The sequence below is a fragment of the Tachysurus fulvidraco genome, chromosome 21 (assembly GCF_022655615.1).
Source record: "Tachysurus fulvidraco isolate hzauxx_2018 chromosome 21, HZAU_PFXX_2.0, whole genome shotgun sequence".
NCBI classification, from domain to species: domain Eukaryota; kingdom Metazoa; phylum Chordata; class Actinopteri; order Siluriformes; family Bagridae; genus Tachysurus; species Tachysurus fulvidraco.
This window is the reverse complement of record NC_062538.1, coordinates 15356950-15373050: the sequence shown is the minus strand read 5'-3', so window position 1 is coordinate 15373050 and position 16101 is coordinate 15356950. Positions and strand designations below refer to the sequence as shown.

The window sequence follows — 16101 nt, the reverse complement described above, 5'->3', positions numbered from 1 at the left end:
TACATTAAACAGAAATAGGAGCATTTGTAGTAGATAAGTAGATATTTTTATCAATTATTCATAATTTACATTTCTCTTGGCATTCTTGGCACCCATACTGTGATGGATACTATTTTGTGATGATAAACACACAGGGATTTGATCAGACTGCTTTAAGTTCTTCAATTCAGATTAGCACCACAATGTCTTGTGAGAAACCTTTATAATTGTATGTGACAAGGTGTCTCTCTCTCTCTGCCCCTCTCTCTCTCTCTCTCTCTCTGCCTCTCTCACACTCTGCCCCTCCTCTCCCTCTGTGCAGGAGAATAAAACCCGTGCTGTGCGTCAGTTCCACTTCCACGGCTGGCCTGAGGTTGGGATCCCAGCCGACGGTAAAGGCATGATCAACATCATTGCTGCCGTGCAGAAACAACAGCAGCAGTCTGGAAACCACCCAATCACAGTGCACTGCAGGTGAACCATACACTCCACACTGTAGCAGTCAGAAGGTCATGGAGGAGATTGAGCTTAACACGCACACACACACAGTCTTAAAAACTGTTTCCACTGATCTACACTGATTATGTACCCATTACTGCAGCTCTTTCTGACCTCTGTCTTTCTCACCTATGGAAAGATGCACAGTTAAGAGATCTGAGATCATTTTCCACTCACGGTTTGTGGTATCGACTTTTTCCAGTTTCACTGTCAGTTTTTGAACACAGAATATTTTTGCTGTTGAAGCCCTGTCTCACCTCAGTGTGTCTGATACACTTTTACCAGCATCACACACTACCTTAACAGTGTCATGTATGTGCTGTTGAATTTCATCAGGACTGTGCTGGTCATATAATATAATCCCTTCTCTCCTTAATAGTCAGTAATTACATGGTGTGTGTCTATGGTAGCTAATAATCTGGAAACTTAAGTACTAAGTGAAAGTCTGTTGTGTGTGTATATATACATATTTATTTATATATACACTTGTGTGTTTTCCAGCGCCGGCGCAGGTCGTACGGGCACATTTTGTGCTTTGAGCACGGTTCTGGAACGTGTGAAGGCAGAGGGCATTCTAGACGTCTTTCAGACAGTGAAGAGCCTGCGACTGCAGAGACCACACATGGTGCAGACACTGGTGAGCACACACACACACACACACTCGGGGCCACTGCCTGTTTTGTTTTTTTTTAATTTTATAAAATTCAACCTTTTTATTCTGCCCAGATAACAATGATCTGTTAAAAGTTCTGACTAAGACGATTTCATTCTAATAATTTTTATATCCCATTTTTGCTTGACAATGTTTTGACAAATAAAGAACATCATCTAGAACAGGAGTCTGGTCTTTAAAATAATGAAACAGTTGATTTTAGTTGCCAAAACCTGAGATGTTTTTATTAGATGTTATTATTTTATTAGATTTTATTTTATTATTTCTTTTTATTTTACTTATTACGTATTACGTTTGCAATATCTATATCTCAATATCGTCTGACAAGCAATTATAAGTAAAAAACACTATTATCCTAGACATGCTATCTTCTTGTTTATGTAGTTCATTTGTATTGTACATGGAAACACACATGAAGCAGCTTGACTGATTTCTTCTCTGTCTGTCTCTACACAGGAGCAGTATGAATTTTGCTACAAAGTTGTCCAGGAATACATCGATGCCTTCTCCGACTATGCCAACTTTAAGTAGGGACCCTACTGAGTGAGCGATGTGCACAGAATCTCTCTCACACACACACACACACACACACAGTGTTACACACGCAAGCTCAGCACTGGACTGACTGCAATCGCAGAAAAGGGAACAAGGACAGAAGAGGATGAGCAGGATAGCAATTTTTTCAGAAGAGGACAAAAAAACATGCCTTCTTGAGTATTTTGTAATTTTGTGTATTGTCTTGATATATTTTTGCCAGTGTAAATACACTTCCCCAACATTTATTTGTTTTTAGATGCAAGTTTTAGTGTGAACTTTTTTTTTTCTTAATGTAGTTTACAGGAATATGAATATAAACATAGTTATATGACTCTAAATTGGTTTTGAGAACAGCTGGACCCTCTTTCTTTCCCCCCACCTCCTTTTTTACCCTCTTTGTGGAGCTGGACACCCGACAACTCGATCCTGTTTTGGCTCACTTACACAAGTAACACAACACAAGCTATATACGTTATGTGCTTTCTTAAAATCTCCAGAGCATCGAGCAGGTTTATTTTGGAGAAAGTTCTGTGAGTTGTTCCTCCTGAGCAAGCAGCAGTGTATGGGATCAGGTACTTTACATCCCAGGTTCTCATGGAGGACCAGATCGAAACCAACACATTAATTAAGTCTGTCACTTCAGGAAAAACTTTCAAACTGCTTTTTAAACACTTCTTCAATATCTGAGCACTGTTTTCCTTCAGCACAAGCAAGTGTTAGTTGTTTCTGATGAATATATTTAGTCTGTGAGAGAGACTCACGTGATTCTCCAAAATGTTTGAACAGGTGCTTCTTTTCTTAGCAAGCCTTGAAGATTGAAACAATTTTGCTTTCACACAGTTAAAAGTGTTATCAGAGAGAATGTGGCTATAAAATATTTTGACCTTCTAACTTCTCAGACCAAACCTTATAAATAAACAATTAGCCCTGACTTGGTGTTCAGTCAGTGTTAGGTGTCTCCGAGTTGAACACATTTTCAGAGACTTAGACATTTCTCCTCATGAGCAAGAGCACAAGCAAGTGAGGATGAAGGAAATAGAAAAAAAGAAAGAAAGTTGTTACTGATTAGCAGGACTGAATGTGATGACAGGTCATGGTTCTGTTCGTGTCCATCTGTCTGGCCCTTCTTACTATTTTATCATTAGCACTTGTGTGTGAAGCAGTCCTTTAACACTCCACTGAGCCAGTCGAATGGAAAACTAGCAAGAACCTTTTTTATTATTATTATTTTATTTTATTTTTTTTAACACTAATCACTTTGCTTGTTTACGTGGCTTTTGAGGTTGACCAAAGGAATCTAAACTGTTGCCTAGTTACAGCAAAATGGGTATTGTTTCTTTTTGCATTCCTTTTTGCAAGGGGTCAAAGGCCACTGTTGAGCAGCTGTGAATAAACCAACACCCCAAACATCTCAACCAACAAACGCACGTAATTGTACCTCGACTAACAGAACACCTATAGGTGAATTAACAGTGTTCAGGAGTGTTGATTTTCAGCTGGCTTCAGTCTGATTAGCGCTGTGCAGGAACTCCATAGACGTCTGAGTCAGAGCCTGCACACTGCTGATGAGTAAGTGAACCCTGAGGATGTCAGACTAAGTAAATAAATAAAACAAAAAGCATGGTTTAATGTAAAGGAACTCTGGCAAGTTCCTCTTCTACTATATATATATATATATATATATATATATATATATATATATATATATATATATATATATATATATATATATATATATATGTATATATATATGTATGAGGTTAATCTCTATAGAGCTGTAGTGTGTGCGTGACCAAAACACCCAAAGCAATTTCCCCTCACACATCCTGTTGCAATTACATTACAAAAGACGCTGGATTTATTTTTTTTTATCTTAAACACTGTGCCAATACACACACTGAGTAAATAATCCCACCCAAACTTTTTGCCCCTTCTTAAACAGGCTCCGCCCCTTTAGTTCCACCTTCCTGTAGGTGTGGATCACTGAGCAAGTGCCTATATAATAACTCCACTGCTACATGTGTGTGTGTTTGCTATTTGCTGAAGTTCAGCTTTTACTGTTACTGTTTTGTTTTTTAACTTCTCAGTGGTGAAATTTCAAACTTAACACCTCTTCAGGAATAATTCTTTTAAGCTGATGTGTGTTAAATATCTTTTTGGTGTCGTGCTTTCATCTGAGACCCCAAATAAGATCAGATAAGATTTAACAGTCGGCAGTTCACACCATGAAACAATACTGATTTCCAAATTCTAGCTACTTTTAGCTGGGCGTCCGGCAGCATCTGTGAGAACTCACTGTGGAATATTCCAGTACTTTGAGAAAGCGGCATCTTGTTCATCTTCAAGTTCTGAATGTTGCATCATTTTGTGGAAGAGGAGAAAACCTGCAGGAAGAGAAATGTATACAGAAAAAAACGAGAATGAGAAATCCCTCTAACACACTGTCTTTTCATGTCCTTGCTATTCACATGTGATGCTCTTCATCTGTTCCTACACGTCTTCACCCCTCCACCCTTTTCTCCTTCCGCCTCTGTCGATTGGGTCATGTATATTTGACCCCTATTTTAACTTGAGACATTTTATTTCCTCCTCCCCACTTTGTCTGTCATTCTTTTCCTTTCCTCATCCTAAATGTTCCCATCTGTACATAACATTATTTATATTTCATTCCTTGTTCACCGCCTGGCTTATTTTATTTTTTTTATTCTTATACACTTGTATAATAAACTGTACTGGGACCATTTTTTTTTTGAAAGTATTAGAATTTTTGTCCATTTTTTAAGTTTGGTATTATTATAATTGTCTTAAAATCCTATTTTTAATTTGCATCTGTTTTTATAGTGTTATTCAAAATTCTGAATGTGTATATAATTATATATAAAATAAATGATATATAATTATATAATGTTAATGGACGTTCTAAGCAAGGAACTGTTCCCGACTTAATAAAAATGCTTGAGATTTTATGACCGGTGTGAGTCTGAGTGAACTGCCTTTCTGTACTTAAAGTTATCATTTAAATCAAAAGAACATTTCTGTATAATTAGTCATTAATTTATCTTTCACTAATAAGGGATGGCTGCTGTTTTTAAACTAAATGTAGATCCTTCTTTGACAGGATCAGGTTGTTCATGATGTCACTTTTTAAGAAAAAGAGCAGATTATTGATTTGTCTCATTTTTTGTGAGATCTGGCCTGTCCTTGTTTCAGGACACTAATCCCCACCTCATTAACATGTGTCAGGAGGAATCTGCAGCTGCACCATGGTGAGGAAGCAGTGATGGGGTTTAATGAAGAAAACAATTTGGTCAACTTTCTAATAATAATTATAATACTTATGCTAATGATAATTAGTATTATAATGTGTAAATAATTCTAATAATAATGTGTAAATATTATTAGGAATTCAACCACATTGTAAAATATTAATGATGATAATCAAATACTGTAATAATAATTCTAATTATGTGCAAAATATATTTTATAATTTGGTTGACTTAATAATAATAATAATAATTTTATTAATATTTACTATGATAATAGTAATGTGTAAATAATTATGACAATGTGAGAATAATAATTATAATAAGAATGTGCTTTAGCAAGCACATTAATAATAAAGTTTAAATGATATTTTTCACTCAATACCATGAGGAAATACTGATAGCATTTGATTAATAGCCACATGGGAGGATCATGACTTCTTAACACATTTCCAAATTAAATATCCAGGTTGTGTAAAGTGTTTTATTCTCGTGAGTGGCAGCAGTCAAGTGGCAGTAGTGTACAGTGTGTTGTGAATATTTAAAGCAGTAGCCTAGTGTTTTTAAATCTCTATTTTAGCTGCAATATTTGTAGGGTACAATTACCACAGACAAGATATTTCTCTGTACTGAGAAAGAAATAACTATGAAATTTGCAAATTTGAAATTATGCCCTAATTCAGTTTTATTTATGCATTTAATGTCATGAGTTTAATTCAAACCTCACTAACTGATCTGAGAGTTTCTAGAGGATCTGTAGCATGACTTAATGTTTGAATGTGTACGGTATTGTTCAAAATAATAGCAGTACAATGTGACTAACCAGAATAATACAGGTTTTAAAAATATTTTTTATTGCTACATGGCAAACAAGTTACCAGTAGGTGCAGTAGATTCTCAGAAAACAAACAAGACCCAGCATTCATGATATGCACGATCGTAAGGCTTTGCAATTGGGCAATTAGTTGAAAGGGGGGTGTGGTATTCAATAACTGAGGTCATCAATTTTGTGAAAAAAAAACAGGTGTGAATCAGGTGGTCCCATTTAATGATGAAGCCAGCACTTGTTGAACATGCATTTGAAAGCCTGAGGAAAATGGGTAGTTCAAGACATTGTTTAGAACAGCGTACTTAGATTATAAAATTGATTGGAAAGGGGAAAACCTATAGAGAGGTGCAAAAAATTATAGGCTGTTCAACTAAAATGATCTCCGATGCCTTAAAATGGAGAGCAAAACCAGAGAGACGTGGAAGAAAACGGAAGACAACCATCAAAATGGATCGAAGAATAACCAGAATGGCAAAGGCTCAGCCAATGATCAGCTCCAGGATGATCAAAGACAGTCTGTAGTTACCTGTAAGTACTGTGACAGTTAGAAGACGTCTGTGTGAAGCTAATCTATTTTCAAGAATCCCCCGCAAAGTCCCTCTGTTAAAAAGGCATGTACAGAAGAGGTTACAATTTGCCAAAGAACACATCAACTGGCCATTTTGTGGACTGATGAGAGTAAAATTGTTCTTTTTGGGTCCAAGGGCCACAGATGGTTTGTGAGACGACCCCCAAACTCTGAATTCAAGCCACAGTACACAGTGAAGCATTGTGGTGCAAGCATCATGATATGGGCATGTTTCTCCTACTACGGTGTTGGGCCTATTTATCGCATACCAGGGATCATGGATCAGTTTGCATATGTCAAAATACTTGAAGAGGTCATGCCTTTGAAATGACTGTTTCTACAAGACAATGATCCCAAACACCCTAGTAAACGAGCAAAGTGGCCAGCCCAATCCCGGACCCTAAACCAATCGAGACCTTGTGGGGTGATATCAAAAATGCTGTTTCTGAAGCAAAACCAAGAAATGTAACAGCTTAGAGGTGCCACAAGTTGGTTGACTCCATTCCACACAGATATGAAGCAGTTTTAAAAAACTGGCCATACAACTAAATATTAGTTTAGTGATTCACAGGATTGCTAAATCGTTTGTACAAAATAGTTTTGAGCTTGTTCAACGGCAGACACTGCTATTTTTTTGAACACACCCCTTTAAGCTAATTGCCCAATTGAACAGCCTTAAGAGCGTGGGTCTTGTTTGCTGGTCTTGTTTGTTTTCTGAGAATCTACTGCACCTTCTGGTAACTTGTTTGCCATGTAGCAATAAAAAATATACTAAAAACCTGGATTATTCTGGTTAGTCACATTGTACTGCTATTATTTTGAACAATAATGTATATGCTGGGTATTTGTACATTTGTTTGGATGGATGCTTTATAAATGTTTGTATTTGTGTGTATCAAACAAAATAAGAGCTTGATAAGAGATTATTAGGATCTCTTCTGATTAGGATCATCTTGGTCAAAAATGAAGCATTTGTTATATCTGTTTTTCATAAGGCCGGTTTGTGATTTTTGAACAATTATCTTAGTCTAGACTTGAATCTTCTTGTACAAAAATAATCAACTTTAAGTCTGTATTTAACATATTAATAGGTCTCTAATTATCTAACTTATTAGCTCATTATCATAGTTGTAATTGCTTCTCTTTTAGAAATGAAAGTATAATAACGTCCAGATATGTTGGTAAAATTCAGACAGGACCCTATCTGGCCGCAGGCATTAATCCTTCTGTAATATATCTACTGTAAGTGCTTTTTCTACTTCCTCTTTCTTTAGGTCAGAGTCACAAAGGTCTCAGCCTTTGTGACTCACATGTGAATAACATCACGAATGTCATCAGTGCACAACGTACACACGTCATGATTAAAGACGGTTTTCATAAAACATGAAATTTGTTTAATCCTTGCATACAGTGATATACATTTATAAATCTCTTAAATTATCTCTTAAAAAGGGCAAAAATAATAAGCTGTATTCCTTTCACCTTTTTTTATCCACTTAGAACTGATTTTTCAACATACAGGTGCATCTCAATAAATTAGAAAGTAATTCAACTGAAATAGTGAAACTCTTGTATTATATAAATTCAGTACTGTAAGAAAAAAATGCGTAGTGTAAAAATAAGACGATGATGTTGAAGATCTTAATGAAGAACAAGAAGTTTATTCCAGCATAGCAGTGAAAAAATACATGATGTACTTTGGGCTCGTCAGAGTCAAAAAGAACACAAACCCAGAGCAAATTCTGCTCAAACCTTATATACAGTTTTCCCTTTTGTTTCCCAAAGTTTCGCTTTGAATGGGTATTGACGGTAAGAACTGAATGTCTCCCAAATGGCTGGGCTACACCTTGTTGTCTAGCTGATGTCTTTAAATGTTAATCATGGTCACGTACACCTTGTCTTGGTATTGTTACAATTGCTAGCACCCAAGTGGTCACTTTAAATGGTAATCGTGGCCACGTAGACCTTGGCTTGGTATGGTTATCAACCAAGTGGTCACTTCAAATGGTAATCGCGGTCACGTAGACCCTTTGTTCGTGGTGATCCCTAATGTCCTGCCGCCGTCCCCATATTTCTAATTGAATCACATTTATACGTTTAGAGTCCTAAACGTATTACCTTATGATACTTCTTAGGAATGAGCTCTTTTTAGATGTGTACCTTGGAGTGGAATTTGGGTGCAATTTCTGTAATTTCTTACAGTACACACAGACTGAAATATTTTAAGTCTTTGGTTCTTTTAATTGTGATGATTTTGACTCACATTTAACAAAAACCCACCAATCTCAAATAATTTGAATACTTCATAAGACCAATAAATTTTTTTAGTAAATTGTTGGCTTTCTGGAAAGTATGTTCATTTACTGTATATGTACTCAATACTTGGTTGGGGCTCCTTTTCTTTTAATTACTGCCTCATTCGGCATGGCATTGAGGTGATCAGTCTGTGACACTGCTGAAGTGGTATGGAAGCCCAGGTTTCTTTGACAGTGGCCTTCGGCTCATCTGCATTTTTTGATCTCTTGTTTCTTATTTTCCTCTTGACAATACCCCATAGATTCTCTTTAGGATTCAGGTCTGGTGAGTTTGCTGGCCAATCAAGCACACCAGCACCATGGTTATTTAAACAACCTTTGGTGATTTTGGCAATGTGGGCAGGTGCCAAATCCTGCTGGAAAATTAGATCAGCATCTTGAAAAAGCTGGTCAGCAGAAGGAAGCATGAAGTGCTCTAAAATTTCTTGTAAACGGGTGCAGTGACTTTTGGACCAACACCAGCAGATGACATTGTACTACAAACCATCATAGACTGTGGAAACTTAACCATGGACTTCATGCAACTTGGGCTATGAGCTTCCCCACCCTTCCTCCAGACTCTAGGATCTTAATTTCCAAATGAATTACAAAACTTGCTCTCATCTGAAAAGAGGACTTTGGATCACCTGTCAACAGTCCAGTTCTTCTTCTTAGCCCAGCTAAGACGCCTCTGCTGTTTTCTGTGGTTCAGGAGTGGCTTAACAAGAGGAATACAACAACGGTAGCCAAATTCCTTAACATGTCTGTGTGTGGAGGCTCTTGATGCCTTGACCCCAGCCTCAGTCCATTCCTTGTGAAGTTCACCCAAATTCTTGAATCGATTTTGCTTGTCAAACCTCTCAAGGCTGTGGTTCTCTCAGTTGGTTGTGCATCTTTTTCTTCCACACGTTTTTTTCTTCCACACGTTTGTTTTAACATGCTTGGATGTTAAACATGCTTTAACATGCTTTAACATGCAGCACTCTGTGAACAGCCAGCTTGTTTGGCAATGGATGTTTGTGGCTTGATTGTCTTGTGGACAACAGTCTTCCGCAAGATTGTGTAGCCTAGTGAACCAAATTGAGAGACCATTTTGATGGCTTCAGAAACCTTTGCAGGTGTTTCGAGTTAATCAGCCGATTGGCATCTCACCACATTCTATTTTTTTGAGATGGGTTATGTTGGGTTTTTGTTCAATTTGAGCCAAAATCATCACAACTAAAAGTACCAAAGACTTAAAGTACTTCAGTTTGTGTGTACTGAATTTATATAATACACGAGTTTCACTATTTCAGTTGAATTACTGAAATAAATTAACCTTTCCATGATAGCCTTTCCTCAAGAAAGTCTGAAAGTTGTTCCTTACTATTTTTAATAACCCAACCTCTAGATTTCATCTTAAATAACATTTATTTCGTCTAACATAGTCTGACATCTTGGAGTTCAAATATTGGTGTTAAGTTAATTTCTTTTTCTTTTATTTAAGATTTGCATAGAAATACATTTTACAGCAGTTGACATTTCTAAGTTAAATATATTTCCTAATGAGGGATAACAAATCTCCTGAGCAACACGTTTGTCATGACCAAAACAGATCAATGCATCTCATAAAATTATCTTCAGCTTATATAAAAACTGCTTAGAAAAGAAACGGGGGATGCGACACAATACTTAAATATAAAACACAGGTTCTATAACAAAAAGACATTTGGTTCAATAGGAGTTATATACTCAATCCACTTAGTCCAAAAATCAACAAATATATTCTTTTGGTATTTCACATAGAAATTTTATTCATAGTAAATATACTTTTTACATCAATGTAATAATGTTTTAGAGGCTTATACCACCACATACTTAGAGCTTCTTTACTCGAAGCGAGAATTATTATATAGATATATACTTGCTCTTCCTTTCCCAGGAAACCATTAATACCCTGCCCAGGTAAAGTGCCTCAAATGTTTCCAAAAACCTCTGATATTAGAACATCCAGTGAGCCACACCCTCTCCAACAATTTGGGTTAGCTAGAAATGTATTTTTTTCTGTTTTGGAGTAAGGAAAAAGCACAGCATATTTCTCCAGTAATATTCTCTCCAATATGAAGAACGTTGCTATTCCAGTTTATATATAATTGGATACTAATTTTCTAACTTTTTTGTGAAAACTGTCTCACCTAATAAAGTTATTACGTATCCAATACCCAGAGAGGCAGTTCGATTTACGAGCACTTTGTAACTTAATCAATAAATGATCTGAGAAAGGAGCGTGTCAGTGATAACAGGAACTAACTCATGGATGTTACCATGGCTAACATTAAATATACTGAGTGAAAAGTCTTTGGCTTGAGGGGATTAATAAAGAATTCTGAAGTGCTGTTGTTTCCATCGACTCACATCACCCCACCTCATCGTAGAACCTTGTCCCCTAACAGCATGTAAATAAACATGTTTCTGTCTGTCTGTTTCTTCCAGTGGTATGGATTTAGTTCGAGTTTTACAGTAGCTGAACATGTCAAACATCTCGACTGTCAGTTACACTGTAGGAGATGTAGAGATTAGACTAAAACATAGCATTAGTAAGAATATTAATATTAGTTCTGTTCTGCTCGCTCTGCTGTGGAAGTGGAAGGTGGAGGTGGGTTAAATGTGGCTAGCAGTCAAGGTATGACTTCATTTCCATGAAATTGCTCTCACACATTCAAAGGAAAATGATTTATGGGGGATGTTTGAATAGAAGGATAGGTTCCCTTTTATGTCTTTTATGTCGAGTTTACTGTATGTCTCAGTGAGTTTTTTTCTTGGCACCATCGCCTCTGGCTTGCTTATTAAAAATAAATACTTTGTAGTTTTTATTCAGAATTTTTTCCATAAAAGCTGCTACGAGTCAAAGTCCGTTATTAAAAGCTATATGCAAAGAAGTGAATTGAATAATAAGATTATTTTTGTCTTTTTCTTGTTTGTCTCTCTTTCTTGTACATTTTGGCAGGTGTAATGTTACGTGTCTATTTTGAACTGATTCTCGAGGCCGATTTTAAAGTGTGAATCATTGTGACCTCATGACTTTGTGAGCGTGTGTCAAACTGCCCCCCTGAGCGGATTAGTGCAATCAGAAGCCTCGAGTGTGTTTAAACACCGCTTGAGGGACAGGAACTCAATCAGTGTCTCGCCTGGCCGAATTAATCAGCCCTGTAACAGCGCACACAACTGTTTTCAGATTCGGGTCTCATCTGGGTCACCGTGTGCTCGTCAGAGTTCAGAGGTCGTTCTGCTGAGTTCACCTTGGACAGCAGAGAGGAAATGAGGTGTCTTATGGGTGGCCAGAAGAGCACAGGCACACTTCTGAAACATTAATGATACATACTGATGATTCCGTGAGATTCTACACAGTAGACACCGAGTGGATTTTTATCTCTTTACTTTAAACTATCTCTTATTTAATATAAAACTACTTAAATAGCTGATACGAATCATAGCCTTCTCAGTGGTGATTATAATCATTCTGACAGAAATCCCTTTACCTACATATCATAGTTTATCATGTATGTGCTTATAAATGCATTAGTATTTATTATTGTTTACTATACTATAGATTATTTGTCATGTTCAAGATCTTTCTTTACCTCAAAGTCTTTTGTTTTCTGAACTAAACTATATTCATGGCCCAGGCTTAAAACTAATCCCCTTTTGAAATAGTTAGTAAGCCTATATCTGCAGTGACTCATGCCTATGGAAATCCTCATTCATTCGCACGTCATTCATTCTCTGTGTGTATGTGTTTGAGTGTGTGTGTGTGTGTGTGTGTGTGTGTGTGTGTGTGTGTGTGTGTGTGTGTGTGTGTGTGTGTGTGTGTGTGTGTGTGTGTGTGTGTGTGTGTGTGTACGGGCAACATCCCACAGGGGGTCAGGGGTGTTTGAAGATGATAATTGGAATCGAGCCGAAGTTATGTGTCCCAACGGAACCCCTCAGACCGGACCCAGGTGTGTGTGTGTGTGTGTGTGCGTATATGTGTGTGTGTGTATGTGTGTTTGTGTGTGTGTGTGTGTGTGTGTGTGTGTGTGTGTGTGTGTGTGTGTGTGTGTTTGGGTATAAATAGAGAGCAGGAGTATGAAGATGGTTTCAAGCATTGATACTCCAAGACGAGAGCTTCTCAGACTTGCACATCTCAGAAGATTTAAATCAGAATAAACACATCATACAAGGTAAAACATGGAACATATTTTAGCATTGTTTTGAATTTTGATTTAAGAACATAATAGCATGCATCTCCTCAGTGCTTATCTTCTCCTCCATTAGTTTCCTCTTGTATTTCATCTGTTTCTAGTTTTAATCTGGTCAAATCTTTTTAAATCCGTTAATACCATTTTTTTAAGTGCTATGGATTGAGACTCTGTTAAAGAATAACTGTAACTGTAATTTTGGTCAGTAAAAAAAGTGTAAAAACTAATATATATATATATACACATATATATCAAACGCATGACAGCGGAGTAATTACTTACTGAATTTTTCGTGTGTGTGTGTGTGTGTGTGTGTGTAGAGTGATGGTCAGAGTGTGCAGGCTGTTGCTGTTTGCTGCCTTGCTGCTGTGTCTGCATGCACAGTTATCTGTCTCTCAGCACTGGTCTCATGGCTGGTACCCTGGAGGAAAGAGAGAAATCGACCCTTACAGCTCGCCAGAGGTCTCTATCTCTGTCTCTGTCTCTGCCTCTGTCTCTGTCTCTGTCTCTCTCTCTCTCTCTCTCTCTCTCTCTCTCTCTCTCTCTCTCTCTCTCTCTCTCTCTCTCTCTTTCTCTCTCTCTCCCTCCCCCCTCTCTCTAATTGCATCTGAGCTAGATTAATGCAAAACTCATATTAATCTTTATAATAATTTTTTAATTCTGTGCATAATTTAATTAAACTTGTCCCATCAGGATACAGTACATGTGAATATTTTCAGATGTTCCTATGAATCCACAGAAATCACTCTGCTACAGGATGCTACAGTATTATAATATAACGACACTTTTATTAGATAGGTTAATGTTAAGGTGAAGGCGTAATGAAAAGTAATGTTTTTGAGAATTATCAAGAAAGAAAATGAAACAAATGTCTATCTCAAGGTTGTTTCAGGACATTAACGAACACAAACAATGCTTCTTTGTTAGCCAGCTTGAACCTGATGTTCATTTGAATCATTGTTTTATGCTCCAGATAAAGAAATATTATGTAAATGAGACTGTCCAAGCTAAACAAAGCAAATCTCAGTTACCTTTTCGAGTCTGGTTCCTCTGAAAATTCCTTCTTGATATCGTCCCAGGGAGTTTTTTTTTTTTATTTGCAATCAGAGGCAACGGTGGAACCAGAGGAACCAGACTCAAAAAGGTATCTGTGTAACTGTGTACTATGTAGTCAAAAAGTGCAATTCATTCTAGTTATAACATGAAGACTAGCAAACTATATAAACATATATGTGTTAGTTGATAACTGTTGATTTAGAGTTGATTTAGACCTGAGTGTAAAACCAGTGAGATTTGCTTTGTTTAGCTTGGACAGTCTCATTCACTTAGGTGAAAGGTCAGGGCAGTAATGTGCACATTCCCTGTCAGTGTTAACGACATCTTCCTTTTCATCTTTTTCTCACTGCTTGGACAGATATCTGGGGAGATTAAACTGTGTGAAGCAGGAGAATGCAGCTATCTGAAGCCACTGAGAACCAATGTCCTGAAGAGCATCCTGGTGAGAACTCAATCTGCACTTTTTGTTTATCAATTAAGAACAGATAGAATTGTGAACTTAAAATATACCTGAATATTCTGAATCAGAACGAGCTTTATTGCCAGGCATGTTTTCACATGCGAGCGAATTTGTTTTAGTGACAGAAGCTCCACGGTGTTACAGAATGGCATATACAGTGTAGACGAAATTGTATGTACACATTTACAGGTGTGAAATGTGCATCCATTCTAGCTATATAATATTCCACTATATTTATTTAAAAATGTGACACATGTAGACTCTTAACACTGTGATAATTGCGATCGATTGATTCAGTTCATCTTTACACCTGTACGCTTGTAAAATGTTAATATGCATTTGTTAATTGTTTATGTATCGTGTTATGGCCTTGAGGTGGATTTAAACAAGTCTCATTGTGGATTTACCTTCTTTACACCTGCAAGTACTTTTCTTATTTCTTTTTTTTTAACCAACAATATAGCTTGATGCCCTTGCAAGGGAATTCCAAAAGAAGAAGTGACCTCACCAAATCATACCACAGCATCATAGCTTCTTTCTTGGCTCATCCCACTGATCTGGACAAATACCTTTCTAATCTGTGGATGTGAGCATGTGTGTTTACGTTTATGTGGTTTTAGCATCAAGCTTTCTGTCATTTGTGTATGACACAGCTATATGAGATGCATCATGTGATCATTCAATAAAATGTTTATTTTGGTATTCTGTCTCTTTCTAAAGAAGTATTTGAGAAACTCATTTACATTTGAATTGTGTGTGAAAGTCTTATATTAACTTGTGTGCTCTTCTTTCTGCTGCGGTTTACTGTTAATCCAGAGGATTTATCATAGCTCAGCCTGTGCTAGATTAACGTACATTGTCTCTGAACTCATGAACTTGTAATTTACAAAAAAAAATTCGATAAATATATAAATAAAACCAAGATCAAATCCATCCACTCATATCATATAATTCAATTTAATTCAAGTTAATTTGTATAGCACTTTTTACAATTGACATTGCTCAAAGATTCTCAGAGTCAGCCTCATTTCAGTGGAGGTTCAAAATCTTCATCGCGCGGAAGCCGGTTGGAGCTGGTACAATATACAAGGCTAGAAGTAAACAAGCTGTCGCCACAAATAAAATGGTGAATTTCCTTTTACAGGAAATAAGTTGTGCCAAACTAGTTTCAGTATGATGATGCTCCTGTACACACAGTGAGGTTGATGTTGACATGATATGGTAAGACTGGAGTGAAAGCCTCAACCTTACTAAACACTTTTGGTATGTGCTTCTCACAGGAATCATTGAATTGACAAATTTCCACAGCCATACTACACAATCCAGTGGACAGCTTTCTTAAAAAAGTGGAGTATATTATAACAGCTAAAGGAAAGAGCAACTCCATATTCATGCCCATGGTTTTGCATGGTTTTGTTCAGTGGTCAGATGCCAACATCCTTTTGGCCATACGTTTGGTGTACTTGCTTAAATTGTCCTGGGGAAAAAAACAGTTACAATTTTCTTTAGTGCATTATTATTGTGTTGTGTGTAGAGTACGTTCACAGGTACAACTTCCGTTTGATCTCCTCTTAACACTTAATGCGGATCTTCTCACACGTAACAGCTGGCAACAATATTCCTGGTTCAACATACAGTAATGTTCTGACAGTCAGCAATAGGTTCGGTCAATAGGTTTTTTCACTTTGTGCACAATTAGTGTTCTCTTCCAGTCACACTCATGACTG

At 36.9% G+C, this 16101-nt stretch overlaps 2 protein-coding genes across 3 annotated transcripts in view; both read left to right on the top strand.

The window, feature by feature from the left end:
• ptpra (protein tyrosine phosphatase receptor type A) overlaps positions 1-4653 on the top strand; it is a 38933-nt gene extending 34280 nt beyond the window's left edge. For both annotated transcript variants that reach the window (XM_047805597.1, XM_027179450.2), the window contains exons 21-23: positions 302-453; positions 979-1114; positions 1607-4653. In XM_047805597.1, the coding sequence (XP_047661553.1) occupies positions 302-453; positions 979-1114; positions 1607-1681 (363 nt within the window). In that variant the 3' untranslated portion in view covers positions 1682-4653. The remainder of the gene's footprint in view (positions 1-301; positions 454-978; positions 1115-1606) is intronic.
• Positions 4654-11783: 7130 nt separating this feature from the next.
• Positions 11784-15076, top strand: gnrh2 (gonadotropin-releasing hormone 2). The gene is made up of 4 exons (XM_027133341.2): positions 11784-12840; positions 13179-13320; positions 14273-14356; positions 14838-15076. Exons 2-4 carry the CDS (start codon positions 13183-13185, stop codon positions 14874-14876), a joined length of 261 nt encoding a protein of 86 aa, XP_026989142.1. The 5' UTR covers positions 11784-12840; positions 13179-13182; the 3' UTR covers positions 14877-15076.
• The last annotated feature ends 1025 nt before the right edge of the window (positions 15077-16101 follow it).